This window comes from Chenopodium album, chromosome 10 (assembly GCF_948465745.1).
Source record: "Chenopodium album chromosome 10, dcCheAlbu1.1, whole genome shotgun sequence".
NCBI classification, from domain to species: domain Eukaryota; kingdom Viridiplantae; phylum Streptophyta; class Magnoliopsida; order Caryophyllales; family Amaranthaceae; genus Chenopodium; species Chenopodium album.
Window position 1 is genome coordinate 2,210,524 of NC_137843.1, and position 27,931 is coordinate 2,238,454.

At 35.3% G+C, this 27,931-nt stretch overlaps 1 protein-coding gene across 3 annotated transcripts in view; it reads right to left on the reverse strand.

Moving 5' to 3' along the window:
* The window catches only part of LOC145561915 (uncharacterized), a 48,366-nt gene that overhangs the window by 15,014 nt on the left and 5,421 nt on the right, over window positions 1-27,931 (reverse strand). For 2 of the 3 annotated variants that reach the window (XM_081622045.1, XM_081622044.1), the window contains 38 exons: window positions 27,811-27,858; window positions 25,885-25,935; window positions 25,294-25,397; window positions 25,074-25,191; window positions 24,815-24,916; window positions 24,527-24,727; window positions 22,901-23,058; window positions 22,607-22,765; window positions 21,935-22,027; window positions 21,501-21,852; window positions 21,160-21,273; window positions 19,287-19,382; window positions 19,059-19,126; window positions 16,290-16,410; window positions 15,631-15,846; window positions 15,257-15,484; window positions 15,039-15,148; window positions 14,784-14,880; window positions 13,362-13,460; window positions 13,093-13,236; window positions 12,223-12,291; window positions 11,509-11,934; window positions 11,072-11,398; window positions 10,237-10,368; window positions 9,982-10,095; window positions 9,645-9,829; window positions 8,052-8,160; window positions 7,839-7,982; window positions 7,074-7,349; window positions 6,289-6,963; window positions 5,463-5,678; window positions 4,561-4,664; window positions 3,011-3,306; window positions 2,802-2,886; window positions 1,027-1,731; window positions 628-946; window positions 353-511; window positions 97-260 (listed from right to left, as the gene is read on the reverse strand). In XM_081622045.1, coding sequence (XP_081478171.1) covers window positions 97-260; window positions 353-511; window positions 628-946; window positions 1,027-1,731; window positions 2,802-2,886; window positions 3,011-3,306; window positions 4,561-4,664; window positions 5,463-5,678; window positions 6,289-6,963; window positions 7,074-7,349; window positions 7,839-7,982; window positions 8,052-8,160; window positions 9,645-9,829; window positions 9,982-10,095; window positions 10,237-10,368; window positions 11,072-11,398; window positions 11,509-11,934; window positions 12,223-12,291; window positions 13,093-13,236; window positions 13,362-13,460; window positions 14,784-14,880; window positions 15,039-15,148; window positions 15,257-15,484; window positions 15,631-15,846; window positions 16,290-16,410; window positions 19,059-19,126; window positions 19,287-19,382; window positions 21,160-21,273; window positions 21,501-21,852; window positions 21,935-22,027; window positions 22,607-22,765; window positions 22,901-23,058; window positions 24,527-24,727; window positions 24,815-24,916; window positions 25,074-25,191; window positions 25,294-25,397; window positions 25,885-25,935; window positions 27,811-27,858 — 7,184 coding nt within the window. The remainder of the gene's footprint in view (window positions 1-96; window positions 261-352; window positions 512-627; window positions 947-1,026; window positions 1,732-2,801; window positions 2,887-3,010; window positions 3,307-4,560; window positions 4,665-5,462; window positions 5,679-6,288; window positions 6,964-7,073; window positions 7,350-7,838; window positions 7,983-8,051; window positions 8,161-9,644; window positions 9,830-9,981; window positions 10,096-10,236; window positions 10,369-11,071; window positions 11,399-11,508; window positions 11,935-12,222; window positions 12,292-13,092; window positions 13,237-13,361; window positions 13,461-14,783; window positions 14,881-15,038; window positions 15,149-15,256; window positions 15,485-15,630; window positions 15,847-16,289; window positions 16,411-19,058; window positions 19,127-19,286; window positions 19,383-21,159; window positions 21,274-21,500; window positions 21,853-21,934; window positions 22,028-22,606; window positions 22,766-22,900; window positions 23,059-24,526; window positions 24,728-24,814; window positions 24,917-25,073; window positions 25,192-25,293; window positions 25,398-25,884; window positions 25,936-27,810; window positions 27,859-27,931) is intronic. The other variant, XM_081622046.1, reaches the window with a different exon arrangement.

A 27,931-nucleotide genomic window follows, 5' to 3' on the forward strand; every position in this document is an offset into this window, starting at 1 on the left:
AAGGAAAAAAAAGAATAATGGATTTCAATTGACCACAACAATTCGAATATTATGTCCACATGAGTCGATCAAAGTACTTAAGCCACAAAGTATTACTTGAAAATTCCTTCAAATGGCTCCACAAATGGTTCCCAGGCCTCCAACTGAGTATTAAAAGTTGATGCAGCCATTGAACAGATAAGTACTGAACTCATAACTTCAAATCGGCCATGGGATACAAGCTTAATATTGTTGAAGGTCACGTCAAAAAAAGGTGTCATCTGAAAGGCACTTGTCAAAGAATATCAGAATGCATAAACATGAAAAGGCAAAAATGATAAAATAGTGCTTCAAAGCATTTGTGTCAACTTACCATTCCGCCCAAACTATCAAGAATAGTAACGGATAAACACCCTAGCTTCATATCAGATGTCACATTTTCTCGTACCTTTGGCTTCACAGTATCTCCAATTGAGAGTGCCAAGCGACTTGATGGCTTTTTCAAATCAGAACGTGCCAAGAATGTTGAAGCCTAACCAGTAAAAAGGGATAATATTCAATCTAAAGTGATTCAGCACCATATGCAAATTCACACATCAACACAAATAGAAAAAAAATAATAAATAAATTTAAACAATATAATCAAACCTGATTATCAACTTTCCATATACTCCAGCACTGAGATGCTTTTAAACTTGAAGATCTAGCAACAGGCACCTCAATAATATTGGCTGGGCCAACAAGATCAATTCTAGGACAGCAAAATGATTCAACTCTTGGTGGCTCATCTGTTCTAGTAACAATGCATCCCATTGCAGCATAACCTGGGGGAGCAACTGGATACCAGAAGAAAGCTTCATCCACACCTTTCCCAAAAATCTGAGCAACTTTTGTGAATTTTACAGGCTTTGCGGAGATTTCTGGATTATCAGCCAAGAAAATAATGCCAAGTGTAGGAGGCTCTAACCTGAAAAGATAAGTATTTGATTAATTTAATATCTATGCTATGATTGACAAAACTAGCAAATGGAGATAAGAGAACCAGACCCATCTGTTATGCAATCACCCAAAATGGCATAACCAGGCCGAGGTATAGGCCTCCATATTGAAACTGTCCGTCTAAATTCTCCACCTTTGTCCCACCAGATCCTTTCAAAATTTGGGACAGACATGAAACATTTGTGTGAAACTCGAGATCTAAGGATGTCCCATCCACTGGAACTTGAATTTTGCTTGCTTCCCTGAGAAACTGCTGGTTCATCTTCATGGCAGAGCTTTGAGGCAGGGTTCGAATAAGAAGAATGATGCCGGTAAGCCCTCCATTTAAGACAAGGGATCAGGTCATAGCAGAATTGTTTGGAAGGACAGTCAGCAGAAGGATGAGAATAAAAGGAGCCAAGAATATTATCTAGACGCCAAATGCTAAAACCAGATGGGAAACAGGAATTGGATGGCAGGTTTAACAAACATTCTGAATATGAAGTTGATGTTACAAGATCAGCTCGTATGCAGTGAACAACGTGATTTGGTGGGGGTTGATCTCCAACATTAACTGCACAACCTAAGGCTGTGTATCCTGGTGGGGCGATTGGAAACCACAGAGAACACTCACTTTTTGCACCTGCACTCTGTTCAGTTTTATCGATTTCTAAAATTTCAGAAAGCAATCCAATCAATTTGAAACCCAATGGTTTCCTTACACGTCCGTAAGTATTATAAACTGCCATCATTGCCTGTGAAGGAGGAATAGACCTGAAAAGGCACAAACAGTTTTACGATCATTAGGGATGCACAGCATTTAAAAATAAACAGTTTAACATCACAACTGCTTTCAGTCCCTCCACAGCCATCTGGTGAGGAGTAAAGAAGATTCATGCATGTTAATCTTATACAACACAACAACAGAGCCTTAGTCCCAAATTGTTAATCATATCCTATATATAAAGTGAAAGGGTCTTTTGGGTGATAAATTCCACTATCCCCAAATTACCCCTCTCAAGTTGCAAAACTACCTCTCTTATTCACAATTGTCCAATCATAACTACCTTATAATAACCGCTCCCTTTTTTCCACGTAAATTTATATCTTCAATTGTTCTCATTCCCCATAGAAAAAATAAATAAAAAAAAAAAAAAAAAATTTGCTCTTGATTTTTTTTTAATAATAAGAAAACTACTCCTAATTTTACTCATGGTTTTTTTTTTTTTTTTAATTTCATTCTCATGGTTTTAGTAAATATTTCGTCTATATGCTCAGTTTCACAAATTGCTGGTCATTCTAGGTTGATGGCAGGCGTCGGTTAATTTGTTTTTTCTTATACTGTACACGCATAGCGTGTGTCTCTTAGCTTGTATAGTTAAAGTGAAAAAAGCATCAATTGTTAAAAGCTTCACAAAAAATTTATGAGCGTACAGCATAATAGCAGTCAAAGGACATAAAAAAAAAGTCAAAAGGTTTAGAAGAATAGGAAACAATATTCAAAAGGTCAGGCGAATGGAACCAGAGAATTAGACCATGATGCTGCTTTACCTGTTTAAGGAAACAACTGTAGAATGTGTAATAAGAATTATAACACAGAATGAGAGAAAATTATTAAAAAAAAAAAAAAAAAAAAAAGATTTAAAGGGATCACATAACTCTTTCACAAGGAAAGTTAGGTAGTCATCAACAAGAATAAATGAAGACTTAACTACACCTAGAAGTCACCAAACACAAATACATAAGGGACACTTCTGATTGTGCTATAAAGATAAAAACTAAGGTGCAAACTGGAGAATGAATCATGTGCAATGCCTCAAACACAGATCAATTCTTGTTATTACCTTGATGTGACACAATCTCCTAGAATTACATAATTTGAAGGAGCACGAGGCCTCCAAAATGTGAGGTTGCACTGAGGTCCATTTTCTGTAAATACAAGCAACAACCTCAGGTAAAGAATAAGTGTGACCCCCTAACTAGCTAAAATGTTGACAGTTGACATAGAACATTATTTGAAAGTAAGGAGGATTTATATCCTGGGATTAGTTACCTTTGGGTGACACCCATATACGTTCAAAGTTAGTGCAGGATGCCAGAGGATTAGCATCTCCAAACTGCAGTGCACTAGACACCTGATTTTGGAGGTTAAGTAAGAGTGATATGATACTAAGAGAAAGATGTAGATGCAAATCCGTGGAGGAGAGAGATATATTGGTTTTTTCTTTCACAGAGGTGTAACCTCCTAAAACATCCACAGGACTAAGAACAACAAGTCCTGATCCAGCCTCAATGGTTAAGTCCTTCAGAAGTGCACGGATCCATGTACCATCTTCCTGTGACGCATACCTGAGCAAATCGATATCTATATGATTAAATTATTACATGAGAGCTAAAAGATTAAAACAAAATTAATAATAAATTCTTAAAAATAAGCCAAAGGAAAAAAGAAATGAAAGGATGAAGATATATGTTGCTTCTATTTGATACAAACATATTACAAAAACATGGTTCATGATAATGACCGACAAAGGATGAGGAAAGAAGAGTCTTGAAAATGGAGAGCACCACCAGCTAGTAATGAAGTCCGAAAAAATTTCAATGAACCATTTGTTACCTATTGACCAAAGAGGAGGCTGTACTGACAAACTTATGGAGATCTAAAGGCAAAGCTACTGTAAACTTATGGAGATCTAAGGGCAAAGCTACTGTAAACTTATGGATTTATTGATGACGGTCCTCTCAAAAGAATGATTCTTCTCTCCTAGACTCTTTAAGACATAAGAGCAAGGTATTGAGGTTTAATATAACATATAGCTGTATTAGGCCAATACCTATACCTATTCCAGGGCAGATCCACACAAGTAGATCCCTTCGGTATACCATTTCCTTATCCAGTAAAGTCACTCACATATAGAGCAGGGAAAAAAGATAGCAGGACCCACTATTTTTTTAATAATATGGTAGTGGTTCGCCATTGGGTGTTAGCTCATAGTATTACCCACGTGCATATAATTTGCCACGACTATTGACCCTCATAGAAGTCATTGTCAAATATAGCTGAAACTTAATGTTATTCATGTCTAGCATGCTACTACTCACTCTTTATTTTTATTTTTTTTAAATGACACATATTTACCTTTTTGCATAATTTCAAAGCACAAATTTTGAAATACTACCTCTGTTTCATATTATATGCAACATTAACTAAAAAAAGATGCTACACATTATGTGCAACAAGCCAACAGATGCTACACATTACATTGACTTCAGTGCGCTTTCATCCAGTTCAATCAAGGGTTCTTTGACCTATTATTTCTTGTTGCTATATTTGAGCTCAAATGTTTGGTGGGGCCTTTGATCCTTTTATGAGCAGGAAAACGGCCAAATGAAAGATGGGAAAAGCAGATAACAAAAATCAGGGAAAAATTTGCACTCAAAAATTGGTGATATAACCCAAATAATCATAACAGATGATGCTTCAGGGTAACGAAAATACATTCATGCAACGTATCGTAAAACACGCTTGTTGACAATTCAACAATGCATCTTTATGATAAAGAAAGAAGCATAACAAAAAAAATATAAATAAAAGGCACTCACATAAAGCTTAGATCAAACTTGGCTCGAACTAGCTTCTCGCTATATGGGGAATCATCTAGAGATGACTTAGTTCCATCATAAAAAGTCAGTTCTGGAGAGACAACCTACACATAAAACAACAATAATTTCAAATTAATACCAGCAACATTATAAGGACTGTCCATATAACAAGATAATGCACCCCATGAAATGCATGTATCATGATGAAATGATTGGACAGCTGGATGAAAATAAGCTCCATGCAGTTCATTTAATTGGCCCTTTTTCGGACAGCTCCTTATGGCGATTTATGTTAGCCGACCCCAAATCATTTTGGGACCAAGGCTTTGTCATGGCTACACTTCCATTTTCATTTCTTCCATTAAGTTGGTTGAATTCCATCTCTCTTCCATTAAAGGTAATAAATTTTTACTATTTACCCTTACCTACCCAACACAAAGTACCCACAGTCCCACATGCATATAAATGGATCTAAGATATGAGTACTCTATATCAAACTTGCACCAGCATACAGCCAAATTTATACCCTCTCCTCCTTACTATGTGTGCAAGAAGTGACAGAAACTAACTAAAAGGGACCGGAGGGAGTATTAAAAATGTACAGTACAGCCTAACAGAAGTTTAAAATCAATTTTATGAGTAAAGACAACCCAGTTAACCACATAGAAACACAAGTCATTAGCCATTGATATGAAGAGAAACTTTAATCTATACATCAGCCCAAATCAGAATATCACTTTGTAAGCTTCAGACATCAGAGCATAACAATAGCAGAGAAATCAAGAAAGTCCCATACAGTAAAACTGAGGCTACTAGGCTAGACAAGAACTGACCAGGCAAAATAGAACAGAAAGAAGCAAGAAGCAGCACGCATCACAAGCATCAGAAAGCAGATATCTAACCTGAGCCTCAAAGGTAAAGCTTTGGATAGACTTAGATCCGTCATCTCGTCCGCTTGAAGAGTATGATATGTAAGATAATCCACTATCATTCTGTAGATCGTTGCTCTCATCAGATATATAACTTTCAAGAAACTTAATATCAACACCATCCTCTGGAGATGCTGAATAGCTGCTGTCATTGCTCAAATACGTATAATTCCTCAAGAGTGACCCATTCTGATAATTCAAAATTTTAATGAAGCAGTTAGCTTTCTCTCACAATAAGTCAGTCACTCTCTCAAAACTGCTATCCATGAAACTTCGGTTTAAATAGCTCAATTTTTACTTCCACAAAAAGTAATATTTCCCAATAAAAAAAAAAGGGACATTATCCAACAAACAAAATTTAACATGCAACGCTAGTTCAGGAAAAAAAATTGCGTAATACAAAACCTTCAGCTCAAAAGCAAACAAGCCTACAACTCAAATAAAAGTGACCTAGATTTAAGATAATGAACCTGAATATTGACCTAGAGTTGTAATAATGAACCTATCATTAGAAAAGGTGAATAGAATAGTTTAACAATATGAGTCTTGACTACAGAAATGAGCAAGCAAAAAAATGCACCTTCAGTTCAAAAAGATGAACCTGAAAAATATGAATTGACTTCTTTCAGTGTAAAAAAAATGAACAAAGGGCATTAAGGAGGTGTCATCCAAGTATAAAAGGGTAAGCTAGTCAGGGTAGCTACAACACACAAAAGGACAAGCAATCACTTACTAAATATTTCATAGCACATCCTGTCTTCGCATAAAATAAATAAACAAAATACAGATCTTACAGTACCTCGATTTTCACATTCACAAACCGCAATCGCTTTCCACAACCAATAACAATTATAGGTTGAAATCTAGGAAACTGACTTTCCTTCATATCAGTGTCCTCCTTCAAACACATCGTCCTCCCACAACCATCATAGACATAGTCCTCAATCCCTGGAGCATCTGCAATCAATTGTCGACTTGAAGACAGTTGAATAACCTCTTCTTGCTGCCTGTAGACAGCAGATTGCAGTACAATGCTGTGGCTTTTGCGGATCGGATCATTATTTGGATCCATCGATTCCTCCCTTCCAGTTATACTTCCTACAGATGGAACAAAAAATTCTGCAACAGCAATAAGGAAATCTGGTACAACCAAAATTCTTGGTTGTTGTACCCGCACCACTGAAGATTGGGATGATGCTCTCCATCGATAGTCTAACAAAAACATTGTTGACGTTGGCATTTCAGGGGCAGAAGAATCTCTAGACTGATTTCTCATATAATTGCTATCAATGATAGACGAAGCACTTCCCGAAGCAGAAACCTGTTTTCCGACATCTGATGACGATCCAAGCATCAGTCGCATTTCAGGCTTTGCATCAGGACGAACATCCACGATAGAGAATTTGGGGATAGTGACATAGAGGTCCGCTTCAGACAAGGAAGTCATTCTGTAAGACACCCAAAGACCTTCTAACTGCAAACAAATATAGGAAGAAAACATAAAAGGAAAAGCATGTGCAAAGTAGTTAGGATATTAAGAAGAGAGCATAATCATCTAAAAATTCATGTAAATTCAATACTAACGCTGATATGAGCTAATGTTGATTCTTCATGGATCCCAGTGCATAGTTCTAGTAAAGCATATTTAATTTCAACAGCCACAATGGATACTGTACGGGATAGAAAATTTTGACTGTTCGCATTGACCCTATCAACCAGCAGTTTCATTGTATCCTGAGGATCAGATTTGCTTGCACGAAAACTTGGAGGAAGTTTTGGTTCCTCGTTCATATTAGTGTAAGCACAGTTCAATATGACATTATACTCTTTGTCTGACATGACACCATGCAATGAATCAACCTGTTGTCAAAAAATTGTAGTCAGAAAGAGAAAGGACAAAACATAAGATTAACTATTTATAAAAATATGCAAAGATTGTCAGCAATCATAGCACTTCTGTTTTACTTCTCTTTCTTTTCTACCACATGAACATATGCACACCTCAATATTTATTGCCAATCCCCACTCCCACCAATCCTTCCCTTCACTGACGTCAACACTACAATGAGAGCAGGTAATAAGTAGGAGAATTGTCATACAAGAACATAGTGATATTTTTAAGTGGTGAGACACGTGACATAAGGGGATTCAAGTCATTTGATAGACTTTCCAGAAATATTTAGGAGCACAATGGCCAAACCTACTAACAGGTCATATATCAAAAACCAAAAACACGTAAGGTTTCACCATTGGAAGCCTAACCCATGCACAGTCAACCATTCAGAAAAATATCATACTATCAGCTAGATAGATAGGAAAGAGAACAGGAAAGGTAATTGTAAATATTACCTGAACTTCTATAGAGTGTGTGGGAACCATACGGAAAACATCCCTTAGACTGCGACGGACACAGATAACAAGTCCATGACCTTCACGCATCATTGGTCTTCCAAGGCAACCATCAATTCCCACAGAAAGGTTGATTCCTAGGACCTGCAGGTCAAATTGAGATCAATAAAGTAAAAGATGCTGACCCTTGGAATAGGAGGACAGCAGGCTCACCTCAGCACGAAGAACATCAAGGTGGACAGCAGAAGGATCCCTGTCAGGACATCCATGCCAGCTAAATTCATTTCTAATTTTTAGCTGACCCAAGTCAAGCTGCATAAAACTGCAGAAAGTACAAGATAATAAATACACATAAGAACACTGCCATAAGTTTTGCAAACAAATCTCTATGTGTGCATTAAGTACACAAAAGGACACTGCCATAAGTTCTGCAAACAAATTTCACTGTGTGCAACCATTTGGAATCTGACACTACCTAATTTGATGGGACATAATACAAAAGGTCAGAAAGATCACAGTATAAGAAAAGCTATTTACAAATTATAAGTTAGCGAAAGCACACAGGACAATCTATTTAAGCACACATCTTAGCGAATTACCTATAAATTCAATTCATAAATTAAAATTCACGAAGTGCGCAATAAGATCAGTAAAGAATATTAATCTATTAATAATTTATTATATGTTGCCTTAAACACCAAGTAGAGGCATTCAATACAATTCCTAATGTATTAATTAGGAATACATGATAAATTCACGAGGCAATAATAATAATAATAACAATAACAATAACAATAACAATGACAATAACAATAACAATAACAATAACAATAATAATAATAATATATAATCCTTAATGCATCTAGTTTTAGCTTCTCATACTGGCCATTAGGGCTACATGCTTACACATATCATTTTCAATTTATTAACGGCTAAGTTGTTTATAAAGTAGATAAGGACCTTGCTAAGAATATAGCTTTTTTATTAACTGATCGCCTTATGCATAATGAACTTTGACTGTAATGCTAACCGACAAAAAGATATAGCAAGAGACTAAACCACTTAAACATAAACCTCCCATCAAGATAAACACAAGTAAATTAAACCAGGCAGCAGAACAGTATCCAAGGATATAGATGATAGTTGACTAACCCCTAAGAGCTAATCATAATACAACATCCAAAAAGCTCGAAGTACCGAGATCCAACCCCCCCCCCCCCTCCTTATTCAAAACAACTGAATTTTGGCTTGCAACAATAAACTATGTAAAAGAGAGAGACCTGATGCTCAAAAGCAAGCAAATGCAAAAGCAGGAGCTCATCAGTGTCCAAGCCATCTGCCAATTTTATCTAAAGAATGCTGAGAAATAATTGAAAATCTGTTGTTTGCTCGACTAAATTAACTTTCAATGTGGAAAAGGATCAGCAAATCCCCCTTGTGCAATGTATTTTTGCACTTTTTGAAGAACAAAAGAATAATGAATCTTTTCTTTGTTTACAAAGTGTGGCAGGATTAGTTGAGGAGTAGAGTAAATAATTCTTTAAGAAAATAGCCAAGCGATTCCAAAATTCAAAACATTCTTTAAAATGGTCATACCAAATAATTCCTTAATCATATTTGTTCCTAAATTTTAAAATCAAATTGCTTCTCAGGAAAACCTACAAGTATAAATCAGTGTGTAAAAAAGTTCTACACCAAGACCAGTCCAGAGACTTAGTGATTGAACCCTAACCTTCACAAATGGATAAAAAGCATACGTTATACATACACAACTTCCAAAAAAAAACTCATATGATAGGTACTAACTCTTTGCTCATAGAATGCTTTGGGATAATTATAATAGGAGTGTCCAACGACAGATCCAGCTTCACAGCTGTGGCTCCATCAATCTCATGTTTTTGAATCATCCACTCAAAACCACCAACTTTATCAGCCAACTTAATGACTTCCTCTTTATGGGGGGTCGCAAGTTCCATGAAGTACACTGTTATCTGCAGTTGTTTGAGAAGTTAAAAGCATAACCTTTGACATGAGAATGATGATAGTTCACAATACATAGATACATTAGAAGAGAGTGTCAGTACAGCCAGGCAATTCTGACCCAAAATAGCCAGTAGGGATAGGTACCCAAAATCAGTCTCACCTCTCGGATAAACCTGTAGAGAAAAACTATGCGAACAGCAGATAGACAACCAGTAAGGCTATAATCATATCCTTCATAATCATCATCTTCAGCACTGTAAGATTTGAATGCAAACTGAAAAAAATAGTACATATAATGCATAAGATACAAGCTTAACACTAATTTAGAAAAACATATAGAAGATCAAAAAAAAAAAAATTGTTTTTGGGGCCTAACATATAGAAATTAGTAGAGTTAATTAAACAGTAGATATACCTTAATAAGTGATTCAGCACCTGGATTGCGAATGTCACAAAGCCAATTCCAACAGTGCTCAGCACCTAGAGACATATCACGCAGCCTCAAATTTCCCAGTGTGCCCTCAATGGATATAGAACATGGATGAACCTAGTAAAATCTAGATGTGTCACATAGCTTACAAGAACAAAACTGCAGAGTGCAGATTTAAATGAAACCATACATATAGTTTATTCAAGAACAGAATTGCAGATATTCGCCTTGAAATCAAGCATGTAATTTGTGAGTAAATAATACAATGTAGCTTTAAAAGCCCAGGCAACATGATGGTCCTGCATGAGTGCATGATATATAGCACACTTCACTGAAAAGGAGATTTCAAAGGGCAGTTTGTGACAGAAATTCAAAAAAATCATACAGTTACAGGCTCACAGCAGCACACACATGGAAGAGCCTCACTATCCATTCTATAAGCACTAAGTAAATCAAAATGTAAATAAGTACAGACAAAAAGTGAGCTGCTAAGGCACCTCTGAGGATGATGGGATGGAATGAGTAATAAAAAGTCAAGTTACTCTACTTGAGACAGCACAAACCATAATGAATTAGCAAAAAATTAGTTGTCTAGATTTAGTCTGGGTAACTGAACCCTTTCTAAAAGCATTCATTATATTTTAAGGTCCGTTCACAACATAAGAATTCTGTAAAAATTAATTCAGTGAAAATTGTTAACTTTAAAGAATATGAAAGTACTAAATAAGCGCGATTTCTAATATAAAGGAAAGGTGAAGAAAATTATCATACTAGAATATACAGAAAGGAATAGCATAAAAAGTAACAAAAGACAACATACCCTGAGATCCAAAATAAAACTTTCTTGAATGAACATAGCAAACTGAGAACCATCCTCCTGGTTCAGAAACACAGTAACGCTATCCACATCCATGCTCAGCTTAAACACAACTCGTCCTTTACCATATCCCAACAAACCCTTGACAAAATCATCACCATCATCATGCTTTTCCGATTTATTAGTAGTTTTTATGTCCTCAGAAGCCATGGTTGCACCTTTACTACTTCCCTCGAAATTCGCAGAGCTCGTATCCAAACCAAATTGAATTAAAGCAACAATTGTGGGCCTGTTACAAAAGAATTCCAGCTTGGACATACATATGTTCATCTGAAAATATAGGATACAGTAGGTTAGAAGACCCATAGCAGGAAAATCTAAAGAACATTGTTATTTTTAGCTCCACCACAGGAATAAGGAAAAATAACTTTGGCGAATACCTGTGTGTCAATGCCTTCATATTCTGGAGAGCTAGGATCCTTGGTCATAAATGTAACTGAGACAAAATCGGAGTTGTCACTACCAAGAGCCTCATAAAATATTTCTGATGAGGATCCTTTCCCTTTCCCCAAATCTTTTTTAGAAAGCAAAACCACAGGATCAGCAACAAAACTTTCAACGTTATGAGCAATATCTGGTGCAGGAGTAAAGTCTGGTAAAGCATCTCTAAATATTTCTTCTTCTTCTGAGAAAGACTGATTTGCTTGAATATTAGTAGGTGAGGGTAGTATTTGATCACTTGTGACAATTGAATAAGCAAGATACTGAGGATTCGTTGCTAAACGACTTCGCAACTCATCCTTAATTCTCAAAGAATGAAGCTTCATCTTGACTGTTAAGTTCCCTTCAGACCGGATAACATGCACCTGTAAAAGCAATAGTATTAAATTCAGATAACCAGCTCTATATAATAGTTTTATTAAAAAACAGGGGGAGAGAGAGAGAGAGAATAATCAAAAAACTGCCTGCAGGCTGCAGCACACTCCTGTTGGGAAAAACTAAGTTGCCCCACCAATAGTGCAGACCACTGCTTAAAAGTATACATGCTGAGTAATAATAAACATTACGTTGCAGTATACCTCTAAGCATGAGAGAAGGGCATCAAAGGAGAAGATAAATAAACTATTACTGGTAAGCTATAAAGCAACACAAACCTTTCCTCCACCAGCAGTAAGCTTAACAATGAGGGTCTCCTCAAGGCTCTCTTGGCCCTCTTCTCCACACTGAAAATGCAGAACATAAAGATGAGTGTATCATTTACAAGACATGAATGGCGGTAAACATTGTAAGTTACGCAACTCATATTCACCATTTTAAAATTTGAAAAACAACATTGTAAGCTATGCAACTCATAAATTTCAAGGTGAACGAAAATTCTAGGATGAAAGGGATAGCATTTCAGGACAAAGTAAAAGAAAAATCATGACAGCCGCATCTTGTTGAAGATTCACTCGTGTTAACTTTTCAACTCTCCATCCACCCCCGCCCCCACCACTTCTTTCTACTTTTCTTTCTGTCTAGCACAAATGATCAACAAGCCCAACTATATTGAGAAATGAGCAGACAAGTAGTAATTGAGAAAGACAAAAAGCTTCGACATCATCTTTAAGGTGTGTGTGTGTGTGTTGGGGCCCTTGGGGGTGGGGAACCACCTTTATGTCTTTCTGAATTAAATCTTAGTTACTTGTCACAGATATAAATATATTTGGTGGCAGGAAAAATGAAACTTTGTAGTAAAATATATAATAGATCAGTAACAAAATCTATACAACAAAACATGCTATAGCGAAAAAATAAAAGACACAAGAAGCATCTAACAATGCCTAACATACAAGGCTACAATATATTTAATGGCACAATTATGGAGAAAAATGTATAATAGATTAGTAACAAAATCAATACAACAAAACATGCTATAGCGAAAAAAGAAAAGACGCAAGAAGCATCTAACAATGCCTAACATACAAGGCTACAATATATTTAATGGCACAATTATGGAGAAAAATTAAAACGACAAGAATTACAACCTGGCCATATATAAATAATTTGGTCTCCACCAAGGTTCCATTAATAACAAAATCAACAGCCTTAGAATTAGCAATCTGAGCATCAACCATACCACCTACACTGTGACTGGTATCTCCATAGAGACCATCTGATAATGGAGCCTGAATGAACCAACAATTGTCAACATATAGGAAATGTAAATAGACACAAAAGAATACCAACAAAAATATTAGTACCACTTAAGCAGGAAACAGATAATTTTATAAAGAAAGAAGAAACATCTTACAGATGCTTGATATGTAGCCTTTACAAGCCCTTTCAGCCATACATATTTTTCATCCTCATTCGGAAACTCTATAATCAATGTACCAGAGGATTCCAGAGCCTGCAGAATGATGTGTATGATAACAAGGCTAAGCAATAGTCCCTTCTTATATTTTAAATTTAAATTGCATAAACAGCAAAAACAATTTGCCAAAGAGATAACATGCATGAGTACAGGACAATTTGGAACTTGTGCTCCTGGCCTACTTTCATACAAACTCCTTGGAGTTTACAATAGCTCCTCTATATTTTCTTCAGGGTCAGTTAATAAGGAATTTAAGTAACAAGACACCAAGGAATCAAAGCCATACAAAGAAATCAATCCTCAAACATAAGAAAATATCCATGATAAGATCCAGAGACCAAAAAAAAACCTAAAGCATGAAATAAGGAATATATAAACAATGATCAAAATTAATTTCACCAGTATAATTTTTAAAGGTTCTAATAAAAAATTTCTTGCATTGCTTTTTCAATATACACTTTTTCAACTTTTAATTTCAAAAACTTTTCAGGACTCTAAATACTTTTTATTTATTTTTATTTACAGAAGAAAAAAATAAAAGAAACACACAAAACTAAGGAGAGAATATTGCTGGCCCTCTTCTCCAGGGAACCCCACCCATTTAGCCATTGTATCAACCCCCTTAATTTTCTACCAGTTGCAATGCTGGCTCTTACTCATCCTAAGGTAAAAGCAAAACTATAAACTACCAACAAGAAAGCAAACAAAGAAGAATGCAAGTCAACATACACTCAAGATCTTTGTCAACAGAGAGATTCTACTGAGTAAAGTTTTCTTTACAATTCAGCTAGTACATACTCCAATGGAATATGACCAATAACCAAAAAGCATAATAGGTAACAACAAAGAGATCCAGTACAGAGTTACCAGCAACATATGGATCTTAAAATGGGTGTTTCTTGGGGACATTAATACTTCTAGGCTCTTCATAGGCCTGTGATCCCACTCAAATTAAAATTAAGAGTCAATCGTAAAGCCTTCAGATATGCTGTAGCAAGATAAGAATGGCTCCTAGTAAGTGCTTTTTCTAATTTTTCTCAATGGATGTTTATATGGTCTTCCTCGCTAATAACACTTATAAGACTAAATATCCTACTAAGCATATTAATTGCATGGCAGTTTAAAGACTTGACATAAAGAATATCCCAACTGCAGATGTTCTCAAGAGATTGGCTAGATATAATTGATAGGAGGAAGAATCCTTTTTATGAAAGTTTTTCATTAAATTGGTGTGAGGTGATGCTTTTACTACCAGACTACTCTGGATCCCCCTATCCTACTTGGGTTCTCTTTCCACAATTCTTCATCCAAAACAAACAAACAGATAAAACCATAAAACGAAAGAAAAAGTTAACTTACTTTTTGGATATCCATGCCTCTAAAACAAACAGCAACAGAAAAGAGTGATCCACCAACATTAGCTGGAGGAACCTCAAACACTTGCTTCCCAGCCATGCTACAAAATTAATAAATGACAAAAATATCACATATACATGGAAACCTTAACTAATAAGGTAACTGACAAAAATTATGCACAATAGCCAAAAAAATGAAAAAATGAAAAATCAAAGAAGTACTAAACAATGCAATGAATCAAGAACACTAACAGCAGACCTAGTGCAGCGTTGGTAGAAGGGAGCCCTTTCAGACTCGAGGACATATAGATAAAACCCTGATAAAGCAACATAAGAAGGTTGCCATGCTGCAACAGAATTTCCGATTCCCTGCATTATGCATGCAATAGCAATAAATTCAGTTTAAGCAAGTGGAAAACACAAATTTAAGTTTCAAATTGCCAATACATGAACAGGCAGAGTTAGCAATGAGCATACCTTCCAAACCAGGATTCTCACTTCCGCTGCCATATCTGGTGCTTTCCAAGGAGCAAGTTCGGGTTGGGAGATCTCATCCACAGGCTGTCCACTGCTTTGCAACGTAGTATAAAATATGTTTAACAATTCCATAAGTCTGGAGTACCTGGCTGGTGAGATGTGAATCCCCAAATTTGGGACTTGGACCGAAATGCGCGTCGATGGGAAATTTGGATGAGGAACCTTTATCTTAACATGTGCAGAATAGGGGAAATTAGCTAAGAAACACAAAAGAAAATCATGACGCAATCAAATGCTAACAATAGTGATAGTTCTTTCATGTTTCTAGAGCCCAGATATATCAATATATTAGGAAAAAAGATACAAAATTATACCTGGTCAACGATCACGGCCATCCCACATCTATCAAGCAAAGAAGAATTATTGTCCACATCTTCCACAGGAGTTCCAGAGGGATAATTATCCTTAGGGGGTGAAAACATTGAGCAATTATTGCTTTCAGATCCACATTCTGTAAAGAAAGCAGCAATATCTCTCCCTGAAATATAGAAGCGGGAGTATAATGACTGGTCTTCATCATGTTGACCTTCCTGTAGCAAATAATAGTTAGATTTTATTTCTTTCTTCTTTGATGAATCAGACAGCAGCCACAGGTGACAGGATAGTAGTTATACTTATTTGATACAATCAACATTTTTTTTTCTTCAAGGGCCATATAAGTACTTGCCAAAACTCCACCTCAACAGCTCTATTACAGTCACCCTCCCAACTACTTAACAATAAATAATCAGAAAATACAATAGAAACCCAATTTAGTTTTTCTTAACAATAAATAAACAAAAAATACAATAGAACTCCTCCTGGCCACTTTCTCTACATTTTCACTAACCAAAATCTTCAGGCAAAAAGAAGCTATAAAATTAAAAAGATGAAAGACATAAATACTTTATTCTCTTGTCATGGAGTGTAAAGCAACAAAAGTAATAATAATGTTCATGTGCATATCTTAACCATACAAATCAGATCCACTTACCTTGGTCCTTAGGGTAAAATGACCAAAATCAAGAAGAAAAACACTGTCTATTTTGGATGAACCCCGCGTTCGGATGGGCACTCTAACTTTTGGAGCATCAAAATCAACATCAAGAGCAAACCTGACAGAAAGCACTGGTCAGAAACTCTATCTTATTATTATTTTTATATACAAAACCATGAAGTAGACCAAAAGGATCATTTGTACCAGATTGTTATACATTTTCTCTATCATAAATATACCATGCTATTCAGTTACTTATGGAGATTTACTGTCAAAATTTAAGATGTCATTTACTACTTACATTCTTAAAAAATTTTAACGCTTTCCGTTTTACGTAGCTCTTTACAAAAAGTTCTTTACACATTCAATTTATCCAGTTTTCCGTTAACACTATTTCACTCATTCTTTCTTTTTACACCTTTTTACACCCTCCCTTCTACTCTAATCACCTTTTACTTACACCCACTCATCACATCAACACACTAACTGCATTAATTTGTGCAAAAATGGTAACCATAAAGAACTTTCGAGAACGAAGGCAATATTTGCCTACATATACATTATTCTATGTTACTCCAACTTGGAATTAGGAGTCGTGTCCGATACTCTTAATCATAAAATATTCGCCAACACTTCGACACAGTTAAAAGAGTGTCTTAACCAATATCTTGGGCACGGCTACCATATAAAGTGTCCAGAAATTTTCCTAAGACACTTCTCTAAGGAATACAAGTATAATTTTTGTTAAATAAAGCTAATGAGTACATATTAACAGTTTTCAAAATTCAAAATAAGTATTATAAAAATAAAATAATATGTTAAAAAAGAAAAAATTTACATTTTCACACATTATTGAGAGTAAAGAAGGGACTATGTTCCTAAACAAAATTTGATTGGAAGCCATACCTTTTTCCCACCTACTCTTTATTACATTCTTAAGTTTGTTGTGTGTCTCTCTTTCATTACTTTTTTGCTCTTTTTATTCTAACTAGTTTTTGCCACGTGCAATGCATGAATTCATAATTATAAGATTTATAAATAATAAAAGTCAATCAAAATGAAGTTAGTTTAAATGAAAAATACTTATATAACAATTTTTTATTTTTTATTGAAATTTGAATTTATTTAATGTCTACTCTTAAACTCTATTTCGGATATATAATTTAAAATATTTTTATAAATTAATTTAAAATATTTTTATAATTTATTGTAAGTTTTTATTCGTTAACTTATTTATCATGTTACTTGCTCTGTTTTTTTTTAGTTGACACCTTTCCATTATCACGCTTGCCAACGCATGTTTTTAACGATTAATATCTCTAATTATCAACATTGTAAAATTATAAAAAATAGATATTAATAAAATATACATTGAAACGATTCAAACAAGATCCCAAATGAATATATTTTATCGTATCTATAAACGACAAAAGCGAGTCAAAGCGTGTTATGTGAATAGTGTAAAAGTCAAATGGTGTCAACTAAAAAAACGGAGGAAGTATTTTTTAAGGAAAAAAATAGAAAAAAAAATGTTTTGGTGTGAAAATTTTTGTTGATTTTGACATGTGTACTATGGAAGTTATGGTTTTTCTAAACATAAAAAATAAAAGAGTTGGAAGTTATTAAAAAAAAAAATGAAAAAATTTAAGTGCATAGATTTTGACTTTTGATGATTGGAGTTTTGGAGTATTAGTGACTGAAAGTTGAAAAAAAAAAGTCTACAATAATATAATAGATTCCTTGCTACCTTCTGTTATTCACACCAATCTCCACTCTCCATTTCTCCACCTTGGCAACACTCTTCTCTTCAACCAACCTATGCCGGAAATCCACCGGTGGAATCGCACCTCTCAACCACCTAAAGCCCTATTGTATGCAATTCGTAAAGTTCAAATCTAGGAGATTTGGTATGAAATTACAAAGAGGATTAACAAATCGGTGGTAAACTTGGAAGTCGTTACTTGTCATCGAACACTTTTCGACACCCAAAGTCCACACTTTTCCGAAGCCATGTCGTGTATCGTGTCATGTCACACATTGTATCGTGTCACGTGTAGTGTCGTGTCAACAAGCGACCCATGGTAATCAAAAATGTTGGGATTTTTGCCCTTAATTATGTTTATCGTTTCGAAAGTCAAAGGTCTATAACTCAAAAACAAACTTTGTCATCACAGTCATTCTGGCTTCATCATGAATTTCGGAAGCACTGGTCAAAATTATTCACTCTATAGTCTATACCAATGATTCACTTGTCACAAACACTACCTATGCAACCCAACAACCACCACCCAAAGTTTTCATACCCCTTGGCCCTTCCAAAAACAACAGAATGTAAAAAAAATAAACATAGACGCCACCATAAATTGCCTCACAATATATAAATTGTGCTACCCTTCTTTTCAACATTAGAATATCAAAAACCAAGTTTTCCCTTCTTTTTATAAAAATACCATTATCCTTGTAGAACTGCTATTATTTAATTGGCTTAAACGGATTGGTGATAATCCATAGCTGTTAAAAAAAGTTGTTGATTCAAAATAACGGTTACCAATACAAGATTTGCTCTTGTAAGAGCTGATCCCATCAACAGAAGACAAAATAGACATTGCTTGATCAAATAAGATCAGGGTGTGCTTTAGAGAACATTTGGCTTGCTTCTATGCACCCAAGTTCAAAGTCCGATATCATAACAATCACAGCTGTGAAAAAGATGCCTCTAAAGCCAAAGTAAATTTCCAAATTATATCAAATAATACAAATAAATACCTGCTCTGTTCCTCCAAAACCAATTGAAATTGCTCCTGAGCTTTACGTGTAACCTTTTCAAACTTCATCTGTCCATAAAAAAAATTATTCAATGAGTAACACAGACTAATAATAAATTTGAACAGGGCAGTATATGAATGACTAATTAAAGTAGTTGTCATCTACAACAGACGAATATTAAGAAATTATTGATTACTAACAGATATCGCATAAGCTTTCCTATATTACCTGTAATGCTGTGGCAGTCTCTATAGCGACAGTAGGACTAACTGCGTTACTCCTCTTCAGAAACTCCATCACGCGTTCATAACTTTCCATTAAAATCTTTGTCAAAAAAAAAAGAGTCGAAAATTTTCAGTAAAGGATCAGACACATCAGAAAAGATGACAGAAAGCAGAGAAAAAGTAGTAGTTTCATCATCTAAGGTTAAAGATGGAAGCGAGGATCACACAGCCTTGCTAATGTTACACCTAAAGGAGTTACACATAATAACTACATCCAAAGAAAAATCATATCAGGTAGCAATGCAGCATCAGACACCTCAATGTAGTTTGTTTACTGAGTAGCAACTTTTGGGACCTAAAATGCTGAAAATGACCGCTAATAATGTCACACTTACGGAATTCAACTTCTCAAATGCAAGAGTCCACAGCATAGAGTGGTATGCAAAATCATGGTAATATTGTATGGAGTATGGACCACTAACTTAATATGGTGACCCCTGGCTATTATACTTTGTTTTCAAAGTAACTAAACCTTTAATACACATGACCAGAGAGCTCTTGCTTGCCGGTCATCAAACAAGCTTTTCTGGGAAGGAGTCAAGGGGAATTTTTTGGGACTAAAGATACACGCCAAACCAAAAGCCAGAATAGGCCAATTAAGGTGGCACCTCAAGTTATAAGATAAGTCTATTTCACACAAACTTCTAGTTTTGTCTCAAAAAAATACTTATACCTTCTCTCTTTATGGTAAAGGAAAATTAAATTCAGACAACAGCATAAAATTTCCTTTCCACGCTATTCAAGAATCAAGAGTCAAGGCTTCTACAACTTTTATTTGCCCAAGATTACTCTGTAGAACATGCTTTAAAAAGGCATAGGACCTGTTTGACAGTAGTTTACAGGTAGCTCTTATTGGTTTGAACACTTCATAGAAAACATAAGCGTTTGGCAATGGAGTGGTTGTGTAGTGGCTAGTTGTGCAAGTAGACCAAAAGTTACAAGTCCTAAATCTTGAATGAGGAAAAGAGTAATCATCATAAAGATTTTTAGCGGGGGCTTCTTCCCTATCTTGCAATACACAGAGCATCACACTCACATAAAACATATCAGCCAGTCTTTTAACATCTCATCATCAACTCACAACCCTCACATAAAAACAACACTCATCAAAAAATCATAAACCATATAAATCATCATCATTCCACTTTGACCAACTAAACTGACCTTACCATATAGTTATCATATTAACCCACACATAAGCATCAGGCCCTTGATTTATATCTTGTTTAACCATTGGAGTGATGAGCAATTCGGGAATTATATGACAGATAAGGCAAAGGTCGTAGTAGTGGTGTGGCTGGATGATGGTAATTGATAAGATGAAGTGACTAATTGGGGAGTTGAGTTCTAGGGGAGAATGACAGGTGTACCAAACACCTGTAAAGGATTGTAAAAACCTTTCTGGAAACTCATACATGAGAGAGAAAAAGTGTTTCATAAATTATTAACATTTCTTAATTCTAGTTATTTAATCCACGACAGAAATGCTGCCAAACAAAAAGCCTCATTCTTCAGGTCCTCACTAGGATTCCAATTAACAAAAACATGTGTTGACAACAAGCCACAAAACAACATGAGCCACCCCTTTCATAGATCTAACTTGGTAAGCCCAAGCATTCTGTATTTTACATTAAATAGAGGTAATCTAAACAACCCCCATAAGTACAAATCTGAAGAAAACCCAAGAAACATTTTTACCCCATACACAAATTTGACTAGAAGTACAGATCATATGTATTATTAGTTCCTCTCCAGTAAAAATACCCACAACAATAATCAAATACTCATGCACATAACGTTGGATTTTGCAGAATTACCGTGACATGGCAAGGACACATGATGGCCGAAAGCCTCCAGTCTACATTTTCCCCCACTGGTGACCGCACAAAACTGGCAACCAATGCATTCTCCTTTTGCTCACTACAAACACTCTGACAAAAAACAGCAGAACAAAGAAACTATACTAAGCAAAAGTAGCAAAATCAAGATCCATATCATCATTGGTTTAGCTAATCAAACTTCAAGTTTAAAAACAAAATATGCAAAAAAACAATGCTTTTAAAGAAGTATAGTAATATACTAATATATTAAAAGCAAGACAGGAACATGTAGCTAAAATGTAAAAACAGATGAGCAAAAAATCAAACTAAACAACAACCTGCGCAAGGGAGCCTTCTGGAGCATACAAACCATAGAATCTCAATGATAAATCACAACAAGTGCTCCTATGTTTGAGTTTGGTTGACACTTTAAGGAGCTCAAATCTACCACAAAGAACTTCTGTGCCATGTATATCAATGATTTTTGCAGCAGCCTGACCAATAGATACATCAACAAGAAACTGTACCATATTCTGTCCATCCTTCCCCGAATACAAAGCAAGTTCTCCATCAGGCTGATAACTTAAAAGATTATTAATTGCCTGCCACTCTTCTTTTGTCAACTTTTCCTGTGTTAACTCAGACACATCTGAACCATCTGAAACAGCATCATCTTCAGGTGAAGCCCGCCTGAAATAGCACACGTAGCAAATATTACAACACTTCAAAAACGAATCAATTGGGTACATGATCAGCAAAAGCATATACACACCAGTTGAGAGAAAACCAGCTTCTCTTTCCAAGCTTCTTTTGCACAGCTGCTTCTTTCGACTTTGCAGATTCAACCTTAGCATGAGCGAGTAACCTGAAAAGAACAATACATTATAATGTTGAAAGCGGCCATAGAAGAAACATTTTGTAATAATGTCCCCATGGCCGCTGGGGCCTCATTAAGTTTCAGAAGAAGTAAGAGATTTGCTTCTTTGCTGTCATAATTAATAATCAGCTTCAAAAGAAAAACAAAATAAATAAATCCTTAACCCCCCCTCCCAAGTAAATAAATAGGTAATTTTCCATTCTCTAAAGGTAAATTGTCCAAACCAGCATCAAGCCACAACATTCTCCTTCAACCTTCCAAGCCCTACACAACACCTTTGTGGCAACTCAAAAACAGTAAAAGGGAAAATAACGACACACAAAGAAAGTGAAAAGACAAACACAGAACTCTCCAATTACATAAACATGTTTCTTAACATAAACAGTGCAACTATACAGCGGCGAAAAATTTACAAGCATAAGTGAAAAACAAGAACAACCCCTAACCCTATGTCTCCACCACAAACATCCGATCCCTTCCAGCATCATATCAAGGAAGCCCCAACACACTCTGTTTAAGACTTCTTCTAATTTATCAAGTAGAGGTGAAGCGTCGAGTAACACACACCTCCACAAAAGGATCACTTTCGAGTCAAGATCCCTTTCAATCTGTCGCAGCTCTTCATTATCAACATCAGGCAGTTGTTGCAAAAAATTAGCATATACATGAATATAACGTCGGCGCAGCTGGCAAAGATGCTGAATACGTTCCCACGAAAAGGAATAGCTGAAAATAGAAACAATGAGTTGATTTAGGTCTACTGATACAAAGTAAAGAAGATACCTACCATCACAATACCTAACCTCCAAACTGACATGACACACTTGCACAAGCAAAATATTTAGAAAAGAAAATCCTTACCACACTCTTCTCTGCTGCAAAGTTGCTTGCACGGCATAATGCCACCACAAACGAGGTCCATCTGAAACTGGAACACCGGGCCTCAAATGTAAAACTTCAACATGTATCCTGTACCTTGAAATGACCTCCAAGAGTTTTAACCAATCATAATATTGAGCCTGTCAAAATGATTAAAAAAATATAAATAAAAATACATAGACATCAACTTGCATATGAAAATTTCTTAAATAAAAATCTTATAAAAGAAATCAAGACCATACTCCCTCCATTTTATTTTTGGTCTACTCACTTTCCATTTTAGTTCATTATGTTTTACTCTACTAACTATGCTTTATTCTATTTAAGGCTTACCCCCTTTACCATTTTACCCTTTTTTTCCCGCCATAATTACACCTTTCCACACCCTCTCTGTTACTTTATTTACCTTTTTACATCCACTCACCTTTTAACATTCTCTCTCTTACTTTATCCTACTTTATCTTACACTCACTTTTCAATATTTTCTTAAAATGCACATCTATAATAACTAAATACTCCCTCCGCCCCTTATTTGCATGCCTGTTTTCTAGTTTAGGTGTCCCAAAATGTTGTGCCTCTTTCTAAAAATATTACATAATTTTAACTTAATTTATACACCTTTTAACCTTTTCCATATAAAATACACATACCCAAAATATCATCAACTTTTAATTTTTCTCATACAATATTCTATACTTTATATCTTTTCCATACAATATTCTCTACTTTTTATCTTTCATATATAATATTCCTCACTCCCTCCATTCTCCTTAATTTCCTTGAAAAATGAGAAATAGACATTAAATAAGGGACGGAGTAAGTAGAACATAAAGAACAGAGGAATTAAGTTCTCCATCAAAGTTTCTCTCTCTTTAATATATCAATAAACCAATCAATCAAAGCCTTAATCCCATAAGTGGGGTTTCTCTCTCTTTAATATAAAGATTTAAAATGAGACTAACAAGACGGTACAAAGGGAATATTAAAAAGAGATAAGAAAAATAAGAACAACAAAAAGGAACAAGTAAACATCTTCAATGTTGTGGATGATGAATCCGTTGACGATTGGAAGGCGCACTTGGCAACCAACATATATTTGAGGATATAAAGGTATAGCTTCCCTATTTTTGAATTTCATATAGCTAAAAAATATTAGATTCTAAGAATCTGAGCAATATTCTTGAAATCATACATGGATGACACATTGGCACCCCCTAAACCCCTTGGTATCTATTAATATAATTGTTACAATTTACATACATTTACATATACAGCTAAATGGTTTAAAAATGCTACATTATTATATTCAGTTATGTATATTTTCACAATAGAGAATTATTTCAAAACAGGAAAAAATTAAAATTCTTTGTTACCAATTATAACTCTTTGAAACATAGGAGGTATTTTGTCTTTCTGCAAACCTTAAGAGACAAAGAAGACAAGGGAGTGTGATGGGGAAACACTTAAAAACTACGCCAATAGTACAATTCTTGTCTTATCAGAATAACATCCACCTTCTATTAAAAATTTTCAGACTAAAAGCAATTCTTCCTTTTTTAATTTATAGAAAGCCGAGGTGTGTGTGAATGCATAAGCATTATCAATTACCTCTGTGACTGTCAAGGAAACATCATTCAAGAAAAGTGAAGCTTTCTCAAACGGAATCTCTGGATTGTTTCTTTCTTGGCTTCCAAGCCGGTGATATCTAAGCACTCCATTGATAGGCGCAACTAAATACGTGCGGTTTAAAGCCCATGATGAGCCAAAATCAGGTTGAGGTGCAGGTTCGTTAATACCCTCTTCAAAAATCTGGGAAAAATGTATGTCAGAGGTGGCAAAATAAAGCAAGTAGTGCTACACACTTTACTCCTATTTAATTCATAGGTGACCACAAACCTCGATCCACTTGCTTGGACTAAGATTTTGCCAATTTTCATCAAGTTGCCAAGGAGGTTTGTCAGAATCATGATAAATAGCAAGTCTTTCAAGCTGCAAGGACTGTAACCACAAAATGACATTGTGAGACAGAAAGACATCAATTTTAGCAAACAATTAAAACCACCAAGTAGAAAAAACATGTCCAACGACTAACAAATAAAAGATGGGGGTGCAGTTCCTGTAGAAATAAAAAGCATGAAGATAAATGAAGTCTCACCTTGCGCAATTTATCAAGAGCACCACTTGTATCAAAGGTCTCATTTCCTTGCTCATCCATTGTAACAGCAGCAAGTTTTGCCAAGGTAACACCGCAAGCAAAAGGATGTCCATAATTACTGCCAGCAGAAAAGAAATACAGAGATAACGATTAAAAATACTTGTTTCAGAACCAAAAGAAAGTCTAAGCCTTTTCATGGGTTAACTTGATAGTTGTTCACCTTACAGTATCCTCATATCTAATATGAACATTGCTAATTGTGATTTTAAGATTTCCGATGATGGTGGCTATAAGAGAGCCAAGCCAAGAATTTCCTGAAGCATTCTGGAAACACAAATAGTCAAGAACATGAACAAAGGTCCGGGATCTTTGGATCTAAATGAAAGCTATGAGATGATAAAAAAACATGAAGCCCTCAAAATATCAATAGACAAATTGCAAGCTACAGCCATGACACAACAAAAATAACAAGAAAGAAAAGAAGTGGATAAAAAACTATGCCTTCAATACGATTTATCGGCACCAACAAAGAATCAATGATACCAAGTACAATGAATCCTAACAATTCCATAAGAAGAGATTCTTTCAGCTTGAGCTTTAGAAGGAGAAAGGAAGCCAACATTACAATTTTGTGCCTTATACAGTCATACAACTAAAATGTCAAAAAGGTGATGCATATGCACAAAGAGTCTTCACAGAGAAAATTGTTATAAGCACACCATAAAATTCTTAGCATGGTTGATTAAATAAAGCAAGTAGAAAAACTATAATCAAACACATAATGCTCAAAATATAAGGTTTGGGAGCATACACTTCCAAGCTTTGATCTAGACATTGCTTCAAGTGTTGCTGCTTCAGTTTCCTGCACAGGACAGTAAACAGAAAAAGGAAAAAAAAAAATTTAAAAAAAACATGCAGATGTTACGTACATACTCGCTGGTCAGATATGCTATTTAGGGATGTCCAGGTACATTTAGTCAGCTTTCCTAGCATAGTGATCATTTGAGTAAATAGATCTCCAAAAAAACTCCATTACATAAATTGGATGATGGACAGAGGTCCAATTATTACAATCTACAAGGGCCCTGTACTAAAATCATTCAGATCCTTAAAATAAGAAGTCAAAGTCACAGCTGCTTCCAGACGTAGGGAATAATTGAAGAGTTATCCCCTTCTCTTCACAACCACCACCACCACCCCAAGGAGATGAAAATAGCAACCACAGTGGGCACAATGGTCCCCACCAGCGTAACAGCGTTAATACAAAGGGTGAAAGTTCCTAAACATTGTATTTTCGTAGCCTTCAGTATTTCTTCAAGTAAAAACAAACAGCAACAACTGGAAGTGCTGGGTCTGATGGCACTATAGACATACACATTATCTATATGCACAGAGGAACAAAGTGAAAAGCACAGCAGTCAAATATACTTAAGTGTTCTAATGATGGAATCTTGATTTGCTTTAGACTTTAACGAGAAAGACACAGAGCGAGATTGGAATACAAAAGGCCATTACACAAACTTCACAAACAATTTTGGGGCATCTCCAAAGAAATGGACATATACTAACCATGAGAATCTTAGATCTACAGAAAAATGTATATGCTATGAAAAGTGTAAAAAATCTAATAGATTGATATTAAGGATCAATTTTTAAGATATGGAATCAGCATGAAAACAAAATAAAAGACAAAGAGCCAAAGCAGGAGTTGATATAGGAAAAAATGCATGTAGAATATATAAAGCACAAATTATGCATAAAGTATTTCAAGCATGGATCATGAGTGATGAGATGTAGGATACTGTCAAGTTGCAAACTCAATTCCTTTTTATTGGCAGCAAGTGTGGGCAAAACAGAGTTTAAATCAGCTAAATGCAGCACGACCACCCTATATTCAGCCAATTCAGGCACCACAGGCCCCATTCTTACTAATTTCCAAAGAAGGCTACTAGAAATACTTGATACCATGACACAATTATAGACGGAAACACATATACATTAAAAACAGTGGCGGAGCAAGAATTTTTTTTGTTAGGGGAGCCAAATCTTATGTATGTGCTACTCAGAAACAATTTGATATTACTTCGTTATAATATAAAATACAATGATTTCCATTCTAGAACAATATAAATTAAATGAGTGAACCCGAATATTTTTATGAAAAGTAAAATATTTAGTTGAATACATTTTGGAAATAGAGACAAATGTCCAAAGACCTGAAACTGGATACTACTTATTTACTACAAGCAATCAAGGCAATAAAGCAAAATAAACAAAAAAATACAAGGCACAGGAATCGAACCCAAGATGAGAAGACAAATTGAACATTGCAACCTAACTAAACCTTCACTACTACAACTTATCATGTGCTAATTATTGCTACCTATAATAAATATTTACAGCCATGGGGGAGGCCATGGCCCACGCCAAATCCCCCCCTACCCTCCCTTAGCTCCGCCGCTGACTGAAAAGAGAAAAAATTTGAAGGAAAGAGAGAAGCAACAATATAGTGGGATGAAGTTCCCTGAAGACTTGAATCCATGGACAGAAACCAGGTCTATATACATAGAAGCTCAATATCCATGACTACAGCACACAGAAGAAATATATGTTACCCTACAAAGAGGGTCAATGCAATCACAAAGTAAAAAATAAAAAAATACTACATTTTCGGAAGACTAGATTTCATATCAAATAAACAATGTCACCTAATGATAATGAGCCCATGGATACACACCTCAATCTGATGAAGTTTATCTTGAAAGAGTCTCTCTCTATCCTCAACCTGAATGTAAAAACATTCAAAGTAAATTCACAAATACTGAAAAAAGGGAGCAAAAATTACAAAAACTAAGAAT